At 40.3% G+C, this 12,746-nt stretch overlaps 1 protein-coding gene across 3 annotated transcripts in view; it reads right to left on the minus strand.

Moving 5' to 3' along the window:
• Positions 1-3,820: 3,820 nt before the first annotated feature.
• The window catches only part of Borcs5 (BLOC-1 related complex subunit 5), a 120,189-nt gene continuing 111,263 nt past the window's right edge, over positions 3,821-12,746 (minus strand). For 2 of the 3 annotated variants that reach the window (XM_077798714.1, XM_077798713.1), the window contains exon 4: positions 3,821-4,477. In XM_077798714.1, coding sequence (XP_077654840.1) covers positions 4,247-4,477 — 231 coding nt within the window. In that variant the 3' untranslated portion in view covers positions 3,821-4,246. Of the gene's footprint in view, positions 4,478-8,701; positions 8,858-12,746 lie in introns of all 3 variants that reach the window. The other variant, XM_077798715.1, reaches the window with a different exon arrangement.

The raw sequence follows: 12,746 nt of genomic DNA on the forward strand, positions 1-12,746 counted from the left end.
TTTATACATAAATATGAGGAAGGACCTTTCTTTGCAGCTGTAAAATTGACAAATAGCATCATCCAAGTTGTCAAAGGAGAGTGTGGTGGAACCTGTCCTGCTATTCTCGAATAAGGTTTAGCTCAAAATAAAGTGGTGATAGTGTCAGATATATTCTCTACTACCATTCACATGGAATACTGGATCACTGGCTAACATATCATTGGCTGCCTTCTTTCTGTGTATACCTAAGGCACACTACACTGTAGAAACCAAAGACTTGGTAAATATTTTGATTGATTTTGGAAGAAAAATAAAATTAATGACTTTGTAATTGTTTCAGGAAAAATGGAGGAATCATAACAGAGATCTATTCCATCCTTGCCATGGGTACTCTAATGGCCTACCTCTCAGCCTGTGACACTGGATATGCTCATTAGTGCAGTAAAAATCATGCCTTACAGGAATCAACTATTTACCTTAGTGCAGCTGATGGAATTACTAAAAAAGACTCACAAGGTAACCTCATTAAAGTGAACTGTAAAAGGTTCCTGAGCAAGTTGCCGTTGGACTTAAGAAAATTTGAAAGTAAGGAGGACTAGACAGGGTAGGCCAATACCAGCGGTGCCTTGGTGAGGACATTGTAGGGAAAAAATGGGTGGGATAGAAGAATAAAGGGAATATGAAATAACTGTCTCCAGAGATGGAGGGTAGTAGAACAACGTGTTTGTTTAAGAGGCTTCAGGTGAAAAGGCTTAGATCTTGAGAAGGCCTGAAGGTCAAGCCAACTGTTCACTTACTTAAAGGTAGAGCTAGAGGCGTTTAGAGAAAACACGAGCAGCTGGGAGAGGGCTGGTTTGGATCTGACACCTACAATTAGACAAAAACCAGGGGGAAATAGGGAAGGTTTCTGAGATGTGGAGACAAATATGGCCAAATTGGAGTCTTGTGACAGTTTGTGAAGGGCAGAGTGTTGTGGGACAAGATGACAAAAAAATTTTTAGCTTCAAAATGTTCACTGGTATTTTAAATACTGTTGTCAGGTTTTGTTTTTCTGACATTAACCACTAATGTGTAAGGTCTTTTTCTTTGAATATTACTTTTCTGCTCCCAACTTTACAACTCACATATTATAAATTTAGATGCACAAAGGGTGAAGGCCAGCTTCTACTGACCTAATTCACCTAATAAAACTGTAGTACAGTAGCCTATTTACAGTCGTCATAAGTACAGATGAACAGATTGATAGACAAGCAAAATAGGCTCTTTTAAGAGACAGTCAATACCTAATTTATAAGTAAAAGGAAGGAAGCTTTCCTTTGGGAGCTCTGAATTTTGGAAGACTAGTTTGACAACTAAAAATAAAAACCTATGTCCAATATGAACCAGTGTAACTCCACCTCATGCACAATCACAAAAATGGGAAGTTATTCTCCATGTATGTACATGTCAAAATACATTCTACTGTCATATATAACTAAGAACAAATAAAAGAAAAAAAACTAAGAGGGAAATAGGGAAGGTCTAGATTTCTGATATGAAAAAAATGTGGCAGAATATTTAGAGTGATCCCTGAGTGTCCAAAGAGATTATTAAGACTCAGGACTATTGCTCAGACAAGAGAAATGTTCTTGATTGCTGCTAAATATTTAGTTTTTAGAACTGCAGACTTGCCAGAAGGAAAAGGTTGGTATGTCAGCTTTTTATCTCTCTAAAATGCCCAACATAATTTAAAAATATTTTTTAGTTGTTGACAGACCTTTATTTTATCTATTTTATGTGGTGCTGAGGGTCAAACCCAGTGCCTCATACATGCTAGGAAAGCACTCTGCCACTGAGCCACAACCCCGGCTCCACCTGACGTAATTTATGAGGAGGGAAGATTTACTTTGGCTTATGGTTTCAGTCCGTAGTCGTTTGACCCTGTTGTTTTGGGTCTATGAGCATGTGATGGAGAAGACATGTTCACTTCATGGCATTCGGGAAGAAAGAGTGAGAAAGGCCGACGTCCCCAATAGCTCTTCAAGCACGCGCCATCAATGATCCAATTTCCTTCTGTTAGGTTCCCACCTCCCTAAAAACTCCCCCACCTCCCAATACTGCCATTTGTAGGCAAACAAGCCTTGAGCATGTGGACCTTTGGGGGACGTTTAAAATCCAAAGTATAATACAGACTCAAGGAAACCAAATGGCTTGCGAGTCGAGGCTAGAAACTTCCACCCAGATCTCTCACAACTCCAAGCTGACTTCCCAATCCTGGAGGATCCTGTAGTGGCCAGGTAGGTCACTGAGTACTAACCAAGAAAGACCCATCAGTTTCTTAAAATAAAAGTCAAATTCCCAGAATCTATTAGAAAAAAGTAAAATATTGAAGAGTAATGTTATGGTACCAGTCAGGGTTATTTGAGGTTCAAAGGATTTGACCTGAAGCAGTTATAGAAGCCGAGAAGATAGTCTTTGTTGGCTGTTTCTGCTTCATCTGAGCACAGGAAGATTGTGAGTTGGGAAGGAATGTAGGTCCTAATGGGGGAAGAGTGTGGACAACTGAGGCCTCCAAACAATAAACTGAAGGCTCACACCTCTCACCAGAACCCAAGTTGGCGGTCTCCTTGTCTAAGCCTTCATCCTCACTGCTACAGGTGACCTGAAAGAAAAGCTAATACTTACACCTGATCTAAAATTTAGAATACCAAAGGCGGAGTTCTACGGGAGCTGGAGAAGCTGGGGGCGCGGCTGCTGCCCACATCTAGGGGAAGGAGATGCCAGAAAACATGCATGAGGCAGAGGCCTACATAAAGACCTGGACCAGGGACTTTCTTAACCCTGGCTGTTGGTCTCCACTTGCCTGCTTAGCGCTGTTTTACCTTTTATTTCTTTGCTTCTTCAGTCCTTTCTTCCCCTAAGAATACCCATGACATGCAAAGTACTGCATTAAGCACTTTGCTTCATTTCCTACTCCCATAGAAATTCAACAGTACTTTGTGTTTTGTCTTTTTCTTTACAAACAAAAGGGCAGAGGCTGCATAGCCATGTCTGTATCCCTGGCACAATGTCTAGCACATGGGATAAGCTCAATTAAATGAATTGCTGAGTGAGTGATCTCCATAGACTGCTGTCAAAGCCTTCATGTCCCACATTTACTAGGCTGATAAAAAACAGTCGGTGGGGCTGGGTTGTGGCTCAGAGGTAGAGCTTTTCCTAGCACTAGCACGTGTGAGGCACTAAGTTCAATCCTCAGCACCACATAAATGTTATTTTTTAAAAAATTGTAAAGTGGACAGAATGCCTTTTTTTTTTTAAGATGGTGCTGAGGATCAAACTCAGTGCCTCATGCATGCTAGGCAAGCGCTTTGCCACTGAGCTAAAGCCTCAACCCAATAAAAGTTATTTTTTAAAAAATGATGGTTAGGGCTGAAGTTGTAGCTCAGTGGTAGAGCGCTTGCCTGGCGTGCTCGAGGCACTGGGTTCAATCATCAGCACCATGTAAAAACAAATAAAAATAAAGGTATTGTGTCCATGTACAATTAAAAAAATTTTTTTTAAATAATGGTTAAAACAAAAACGAGTCCTGCCTGTGTTGATGTAATAGAAAGAAACCTAAACTATGCCTACGTCAAGGAAACCAACAATCAATGAGACGAATCTCCAGAAGGTGGAGAAAGGGAGTCTTCATTTTCTGATGATGAAATGTAAGGGACACCACAACCTGGTAGACAACAAGAAAGGCGGTGTTCCATCAGGACAGGAAGAGGGAATTTTCAATTTAGACTTGATGTGACGGAAGTGGGATGGAAACAGTAAGAATGCAAAGATCTGGATTAATTTTTTTTCATGTTTATAACCCATAACCCAGAGCCTGAGTAAAATTTCACAAGGGCATTGAAGACACATAGCTTCGTAAAAAATTTTTCTCCCTTTTTTCTATGTTTCCACTCCAGTAGCTACTCTAGAATATATATACTGTCAATTAAAAAAAATAACTCTCCATGCAGCATTTAAAACAATTTCTAGTAATGTTCCAACTTCAGTTATCACCAAGGATCAGTTCTGTTCGCTTCACACAGGGCATTCGCATCAAGGGAAGGAGAAGGGCAAAGACAGTCCATGCTGGCAGTGGCAGTCCATGCAGTGTCCACTGCAGTGAGGACCCAGACCTTGTACCAGCTTCAGGCCTTGGTCATACCATAGGACTTGGGCTCCAAATGTCCTCTGGGTTACTGGCTTCTCTGCCTCCTAAAAGCAGCCTAGCTGGCGGGAACCAGCAGTGCTATAGCTTGAGCTCTCGCTCTGGCTTCATGCTGAAGGGCTCTAGCCGCTCGCTCTCGGGCAGCATGCTGTTGAGCCTTTCCATCAGCGGCACCGTCTGGTCGATGCCCATCTGTATGCGGCGGAGGATGGCAGACATTTCGTTGACTTTCTGGATCTGCTCGGCGTATTTCGCATATCTTTTCTGGCGTTCCTGCATGAAGCTAAAGAGGGTTTCTACAGACAGATCCATCTATAAAAGGCAAAAAGAGGTAAAACACATTAAACTTTGTTTATCGAAGTCTACTCAGGAGGGTCAGGTGTCCAGCATGAGGCAGAGACCCACAGGTCAAGTGGGAACCGATTAGCTTTATAGGAGGTAGCAGGGGATAAAAAGCCCTTCATGGACATAGGTTATCAACTGCTACACCAGAACCATCTTTTGGGGAGGGCTGTTTACACCCTGTTGAAATCCTGAGATTTCTATTGCTCTCTCTCTACAAAAAAGAATCCTGGAAATCAGACAAGGATTTGAACCTGGCTCTACCACCTGAGTTCTATTTCACTGTCCTCATCTGCAAAAAACAGGAACTATATTCACAGGCCACACAACTACATTTCAGTCAACAAAGGGCCACATACACAACAGTGGCTCCATAAGACAACAACAGAGCTGAAAAATCCTGTTGCCCAGTGACATCAGAGTCTTGGTAAGGCTGAAGAATCACACATTACTCATGTATGTGGTAATGCTGGTGTAAACAAACCCACTGCACTGCACATACAATTATGTTCAGTACATAATACTTGATAATAAACCACTAAGTTACTGGTTTGTGGATTTATTATACTTTACAATCATTATTTTACAGTGAACTCTTCCCACTGATTAAAAAAAAAAAAAAAAAAAAAAGAATGGTAAAACAGGTTTGTTCCAGAAGAAGATGCATGTTACTGCCCTGAAGAACTTCCAGTGGGACCAGAGTGGAGGTGGAAGATAGTGATAGTGGTGACCCTGTACAGGCTTGGGCTAAAATGTGTTTGTATGTCTTAAAACAAGTTTAAAAAGTAAAAATAAAAGAATTTAAAATAGAAAAAAGCTCATAGAATAAGGATATAAAGAAAATAAGGCTGGGGGATGCTTATGGATGACACTTGCCTAGCATGTGTGAAGCTCTGGGTTCAAGTCAGCACTGCAAAAAAGAAAAGGAAGAAAGAAAATATTTTTGTATAGCTGTACGATATATTTGTGTTTTAAGCTGAGTGTTATTATAAGAGTCAACAATTTCTAAAAAAATAGTTTACAAAGTAAAATGTTTTAGTAAGTTTAATTTATTGTGGAAGAAAAAAAATTCTAAAGTAATATAGCCTAAGCACATGGTGTTTCTAAGGCTACAATTACGTACAGCAGTGTGCTCGGCCTTCACATTCACTCCCTCTCCCTCCCTCACCCAGAGCAACTTCCAGGCCTGCATGCTCCTTTCCTGGTAAGTGCCCTATGCAGAAGTACCATTTTTTAATCTTTTATATTGTATTTTACTGTACCTTATCTATGTTTAGCTATGTTTAGATACATAAAATACTTACATTGTGCTACAGTGACCTACACTATCCAATTTAGGATCATACTCTACGCTTCCTGTAGCCCAGGCTCTGCCTTACAGCTCAGGTATGGAGTAAGCTACACTATTCAGGTATGCGTAAGTGCGCTCTGTTCACACAACCTGACAACACATTTCTATCATTAAAGGATGCATGTCTGTAATTTTAGCATTTGCAGCACCAGAGTAAGGAATAAATGAGACAACACATGCAAACATATCTAACCCAGGACTTGGCATGGTACAGAGGTAGGTAGTTTGAAATTTGTTCTTCATCCCACCCCCTACCTCCTCTCCCCTTCCTGCACTCACCTTTCCTGAATAGCTTCAGTGATGCTGTGATCACACAGGGGAAGGGGTAGCTCTCCTTGCCAGGACCAAAAATGCCAACCAAGGTTACAGCCGTACAGTAGACCACCCTTTTGTCAAACTGTGAGGAGTGACTGTGTACCCTTTCCCCCACTCTGCAAACCCATCAGAAACAGGGATGAGGAAATCCCCTCCTCTGCACAGACCCCACATCCACTCCCAACACCTCGTTTCCTTCCCAGATAAGGAAGAAACAGTTTAGCTACCAAGACTCACATTTCTATCCCAAAGCTCTTAACACTACTTCAACCCTTCCTTTTTGGCTATCCCAGAGACATGCCCTTTCCAACTCCAGCATCAGGTCCAGTGCTCAATACTTCTATTGAGCCTCTGAAAATGGTTTTTGTTTTTGAGCCAGAGTCTAGCTATGTTGCCCAGAATGGTCTTGAATTCTTGGGCTCGAATGATCCTCCTACCTCAGCATCCTGAGTGCTGGGACCAAAGGTATGTGTCACTATGCCAGCATACCTAGCTTGAGAGTAGTTTTGATAAAGGTAATTGAACAACATTAGTACATGATTTTTCTATGCCCCTCCATGTTTTGAAATGCCTAGAGGACAGAAAAAGCAGCTAGTAAGAGAGGGGTATAGGGAGAGACAGAGAGAAACATTCATCTTAATGGGAAATGCCAAACCATGTGGAAATAATTTGTACCTTCAGAGGTTCTCTGCATCCCTAATCAGTCATTCAGTACTTTGGAAGCAGTGGCCAGTGAAGTAAAGTGCTCACAATAGTAAACTGATAGGCCTTTTCAAGAGGACCTCAAAGTACTCCATCTTCTGAGGGATCATAGGTGATGTGGAGCCAGCTGGAATCCCATAAGAAAGCAAAGCTTATTTAGCTGCCTACCCAGGATTCAGAACCTTCTCAGATTAACACACTTTACTTGGCAGGGGCATTATCAGTATAGATAGAAACATTTGAGTTTAAATGAAATGGCCTCCACAGCTCTAGCTTAGCGTGTCTTAACATCCTTGACAATCCATTGACCCTGACACATAACCTCATCAGTTTTTATAGCCATCTTTGCAAAGTTTTGTTCAAATGACATAATCTTCCCTAACCATGTCTACATCTAGCTGGGGCCGCTGTTTAATCTACCCAGAGATTTTGTCCAAAGCCACTTGATGTTTAATGCATACATGAGCATATATATTCAAGCATGCTATTCATTCATGTTATATTACATCTTTTAAGAGTTACTTCTATAGTCCATGAAAGAAAAACAGCACAGAAGAGGAAGCCTGGAGTTGAATGACCTGCAAGGTCTCAGAGTGGTAGAATCAAGATTAGAACCCAGATCTCCGAAATCCAGCATTCTCTTTCCAAAGTATTTCCTAAATGAGAGACATGTACTATTGGTGGTAATGAGACTTTAGTTGTACATGGCATGACATCAGTGATCACTGAATCACATAATGGAAGAGTTATCACTTTTAAAATTTACCATTCTCACTTGCAAAGGAACTTGCAAATTGTGCAAGTAAGAACTTAATACAAGGAACAGTGTGATAAAACTAGTGATTCATATTTCTGATGTCCCTGCCATTTTATGGAATGGGGATAATACAAGTGGCTACTTCCAGGACTGTCCTGAGGACTAAGATACTACATGTATAACCTTTATTATATTGTGTAGCACAGATGAGCATCTGCTCAGTGCGAGCTAGTAATATACTAGTCGCACCATGCTAGGTCCTAAGGACATAGGTATTGAGAACCCAAACTACTTACGCCCACACAGCTTACTGTGTGTGTTAACATGACTTTTCCACTGTCTTTTTTAAATATATTATTACTATTCCAGGAAACTCAGAAAGATAAAAGTTGCAAATAACTTTGATTCAGGAACTTCTACACTTTAAAAAACAACCATTTAAGTAAACATCTATTTCATTTCCCAATAAACAGCAAACAACTATTTATTCTCCAAAACTCCTGTCTCAAAACTTGTGACCACATACTAAGTTCCAGTGGGTGACATGGTATGCACATGGTCATGGCAACTTCTGGGTACCTTCCTTAAAAGCTAGCTGGCCTGCAATCTTTGCTTCTCTTCTTTCAGATCCCTGTCTCCATTTTGCCGCTGATGAAATGTGGATACAGTCTGTGAAGACCATGAGAACACCTAAGGTCACGTCCTTGGTTGATAGAGCAGTGAGGTAGAAGCAGACTTTTGTGAGTAAGAGCAGTAGTAGGCCTGAGTGAGAAGAATAAACTCAATTTGTATAAGCCACTGTAATTTGGGCCTTTGTTAACACTAGTTGAATGAATGAGATAAAGCCCCTGACTTCAAAAAACTCAAGGTTTAATCAAACTCATCTCTAAACCTTGCCCTACATACTCATTTGCTGTCTCTGGTGATAGTACATTTCAAAGGACAGATGAAAAAAACAGAGATTATTTGTGGGTATAACTGCAGGCTTCATTAAGGTATTTAGTATCTGTTGAATGTGCTCAAACTTTTTCCACATATCTAAAATGGATGGTGTGGCCTATTTGCTCACCTGCCTGATCTGTTCCATAAATGGACCCAAATTATCAGCAAGTCAAATCCAGAAATATACAAAAAGAATTATAAGAGCAAGCTTCAAACAAAATAATTCAATAACACTGAGTTTCCTCAGAAGATCAAGGGTTGTATGTTTTCTCTCATGTAGAAGCTAGAGAGGAAAAAAGAAAAGAAAGGTGGTGGGTGAGGATCTCATGAAAATCAAAAGGAGATCAGTAGAGGAAAGGGATCAGAGGGTGGGAGAAGGGGAGGGATGGGGAAGTGATTTGGCCAAATTATATTGTTATATTATGTGCATATACAAATATGTAACAACAAATCCCATCATTATGCACAATACTGCACCAATAAAAAGTACAGAAAGAGAAAAAAATCATAAGTACATTGAATATCCAAAAGAATTTTGAAAAAAAAAGAAAGTTTGAAGATATATAGTACTTGATTTCAAGGCTTACTACAACATTACAATGATCATGGTAGTGTGATATTGGCAGAGTCATATAGATCAATGAAACTTCAGATCGTATAAATCTTTCGCCTTTAACTTATTTTTTTTTTTAATTTTTAGTTGTAGATAAATAAGACGGTGAGGATTGAACCCAGAGCCTCGCATGTGCTGGGCAAGTGCTTTACTACTGAGCTACACAGTAATTCAATAGGGAAAAAAAATTCAAAAATTTTTGCAAGGATTATTAGATATTCATATGGGGGAGAAATGAATTTGGATCTCTGCTGGGTTTCTGTTCTCATAACTAAAAGGCTCAGGGATCACCCAGGTAAACTGGGCTGACTGGGCTGCACGAAATAACCACACAAGAGACACAAATACCTTTTTCTTTTTTCTTTTTTTTTAATATTTATTTTTTAGTTATCGGCGGACACAACATCTTTGTTTGTATGTGGTGCTGAGGATCGAACCCGGGCTGCACACATGCCAGGCAAGTGCGCTACCGCTTCAGCCACATCCCCAGCCCACAAATACCTTTTTCTTTGGGGTTGCTGTGACAGCTCCTCTGACCCTAAGGGTCCTCAGGAAGAGAGAGAGCGAGAGAGCATGTGTGCTGACCCCTTTTATTGAGGAGAAACTATTCAAATGAGGCAAGGGGTCAGGTTTCAGGGGGCTGAGTCTATCTTCATGTCCACTAACACTTCGGTAGGCCACACCCAAGGGCACAGTAAGGGGCCACACACAAGGCACTTCCATGGAAGATTCTATCCTAAACAGGGCAAGGGGTTATATTACAAAGGAACAGGTGAGCATAGCTTCACCCATGGGGCTGTTGCAAGACACACCCATGCACCAGACACCGACCCTCGAGCCCAAGAAGGGTGGGGAAAGCTCTGCCATATTTCTGTGACTGAGCACCTCAGCACCCAGCCGGGGAGTGTAACTCAGTCACATACAAGGTTGGACTCCCACAGATCTTTATACCTCATGTCATATGCAAAATTTAATATGAAAATGGATCAAGGACCTAAATGTAGAAATTAAGAAGATAAAACTCATAGGAGAAAAATGTTTAATACCCTGGAGTAGGCAAAGATTTCTAAGGTTCAAAAAATGTTAACCGTAAAAGAAAAAAAATAGTTAAATTGATCAAAATTCAAATCTCCTCTTCAGAAGATACCATTAATAAAATAAAAAAGCAAGCCAGAGACTAAGAAAATATTTCCAATACACTGATATCAGACTCATATCCAAAATGCATTTTTAAAAACCTCTCAAAATTCAATATAGGGAAAAAACAACCACAACCACCAATAATCCCTATCAAAATGGCATGAACATTTTTTTTTTTCCAGTACTAGGGATTGAACCAAGGGACGCTGAACCACTGAGCCACATCCCCGCCCTTTTTTACATTTTGTTAGAGACAGGGTCTCACTGAATTGCTAAGTGCCCCACTAATCTGCTGAGGCTGACTTTGAACTGGCAATCCTCCTGACTCGGCCTCCTGAGTTGCTGCGATTATAGGTGCATGCTGCCAAGCCTGGCTGGCACGAACACTCTTAACAGAAAGAGAGAAAAATGCTCCTAAAATTGGTGTAGAACCACAAAAGATCCTGAATTGCCAAAGCTATCCTGGAAAAAAGAACAAAGCTTGAAGTACCAAAATATCTGACTTCAAAACATACTATAAAGCTACAGTAACCAAAACAGCACAGTACTTGCATAAAAACAGACACACAGGCCAGTGAAACAGAGTAGAGGACCCAGAGATAAAGCAACATATTTGCAACAAACTGATTTTCAACTAAGGCACCAAGAACTTATACTGGAGAAATGATAGTCTCATCTATAAATGGTGCTGGGAAAACTGGATATCCATATGCAGAAGAAACTAGACTTCCATCTCTCAAACCATACAAAAATCAATTCAAAATAGAATAACGATTTAAATTTAGGATCTGAAACTAGTAGACAAACATACAGGTAAAATGTTTCAGAACATTGGTCTAGGCAAAGATTTTTTGAATATGATCTCAAAGGCATGGCAACAAAAGCAAAAATTGACAAATAGGATTATGTCAAACTAAAACACTTCTGCACAGCAAAGGAAGCAATCAGAGTAAAGAAACAACTATAGAATGATGGGAAATATTTGTAAATTATCATTCAATAACAGATTAAAATCTAGAATTTATAAGAAACTCAAACAACTCAACAACAACAAAATTTTATGAAATACAGACCAATGACCTGAATAGCCATTTCTCAAAAGAAGATACACAAATGGCCAACAAGATGCTCAACATCACTAATCATCAGGGGGATGCAAATCAAAACCATAATGAGAGATCTTCTCACCCAAATTAGAATGGCTATTAACAGAATGACAAAAATAACAAATGCTGGAGAAGATGTGGAGAAAAAGGAACCTTCCACACTCTTGGTGAGAGTTTAAGTACAGCCATAATGGAAACAGTATGGAGGTTCCTATAGAACTACTCCACACTACACCTATATCCAAAGGAAAGAAATCAGTATGCTGAAGGGATACTTGCACTCATGTGTTTATTGTAGCACTATTCATAAGGGTCAAGATATGGAATCACAGTCTACCAATGGATAAAGAAAATGTGAGGGGCTGGGGTTGTGGTTCAATGGTAGAGCACTTGCCTGGCATGGTTGAGGCCTTGGGTTCAATCCTCAGCACTGCATATAAATAAATAAAATTAAAAAGATCCACTTACAACTAAAAATATTTTTAAAAAAGAAAATGTGATATACACACAGAGGAATATTATTCAGTCAGAAAAGGAATGAAATTATGTCATTTGTGTCAAGATGGATGATCCTGGAGGGTGGAGAGCCATCCATGAGCTACTTGAGTGGTCTTTACTCAGTACCGAGCCATGGAAACTATCCCAGCTCTCCCGTGGGTATCAGATTGCCCAAGGCAAGAGATCTCTGTCTTCACTCTACTAGAAAGAACTCTCACAGTTCAGGAGTTGGGTGTAACCTATTGGGAACTGGACAGCCCACCTCCTACCTTATTTGGCAAAGAACATTCTATGAAAAACCTTTGATGTTCCCCCATATAAATGAAGCAAGCGCAGGCTCCATCTCTCTTTCCAGTGTGGAAGCTCGATCCCTAAGATGGAAGAGCTGTCCTGCCCCCACTTTTCAAAATTACTTCCCATATACCGTGGGTTTTTTTTTTCCATCATTTTCTCTTAGCTTTTATTCTGTAGCCAGCCCACTCCACAAAGAAGGACACCAATTCCGTCAGCTGCACAGGTTGCGATTGAGACTGGAGGGCACTGTTCAGTGATGTAAGCTAGGCACAGAAAGTGAATACTGTGTGATCTCACTCATTGTGGAAAACTAAGAAGTTGATCTCATAGGAGCAGAAAGTAGAATAGTGGTTACCAGAGACAGGGAAGAGTAAGGAGTGGGGGTGGGGATGGAGAGAGGGTGGTTCATAGTTCATAGAGATGCCGCTGGATAGGAGGAATAACTTCTAATGTTCTGTAAGAGCACAGTGGGATAACTATGGTTGATAACAACTAACTGTATCTCACGAAATAGCTAACAG

Source organism: Urocitellus parryii, chromosome 5 (assembly GCF_045843805.1).
Source record: "Urocitellus parryii isolate mUroPar1 chromosome 5, mUroPar1.hap1, whole genome shotgun sequence".
NCBI lineage: Eukaryota > Metazoa > Chordata > Mammalia > Rodentia > Sciuridae > Urocitellus > Urocitellus parryii.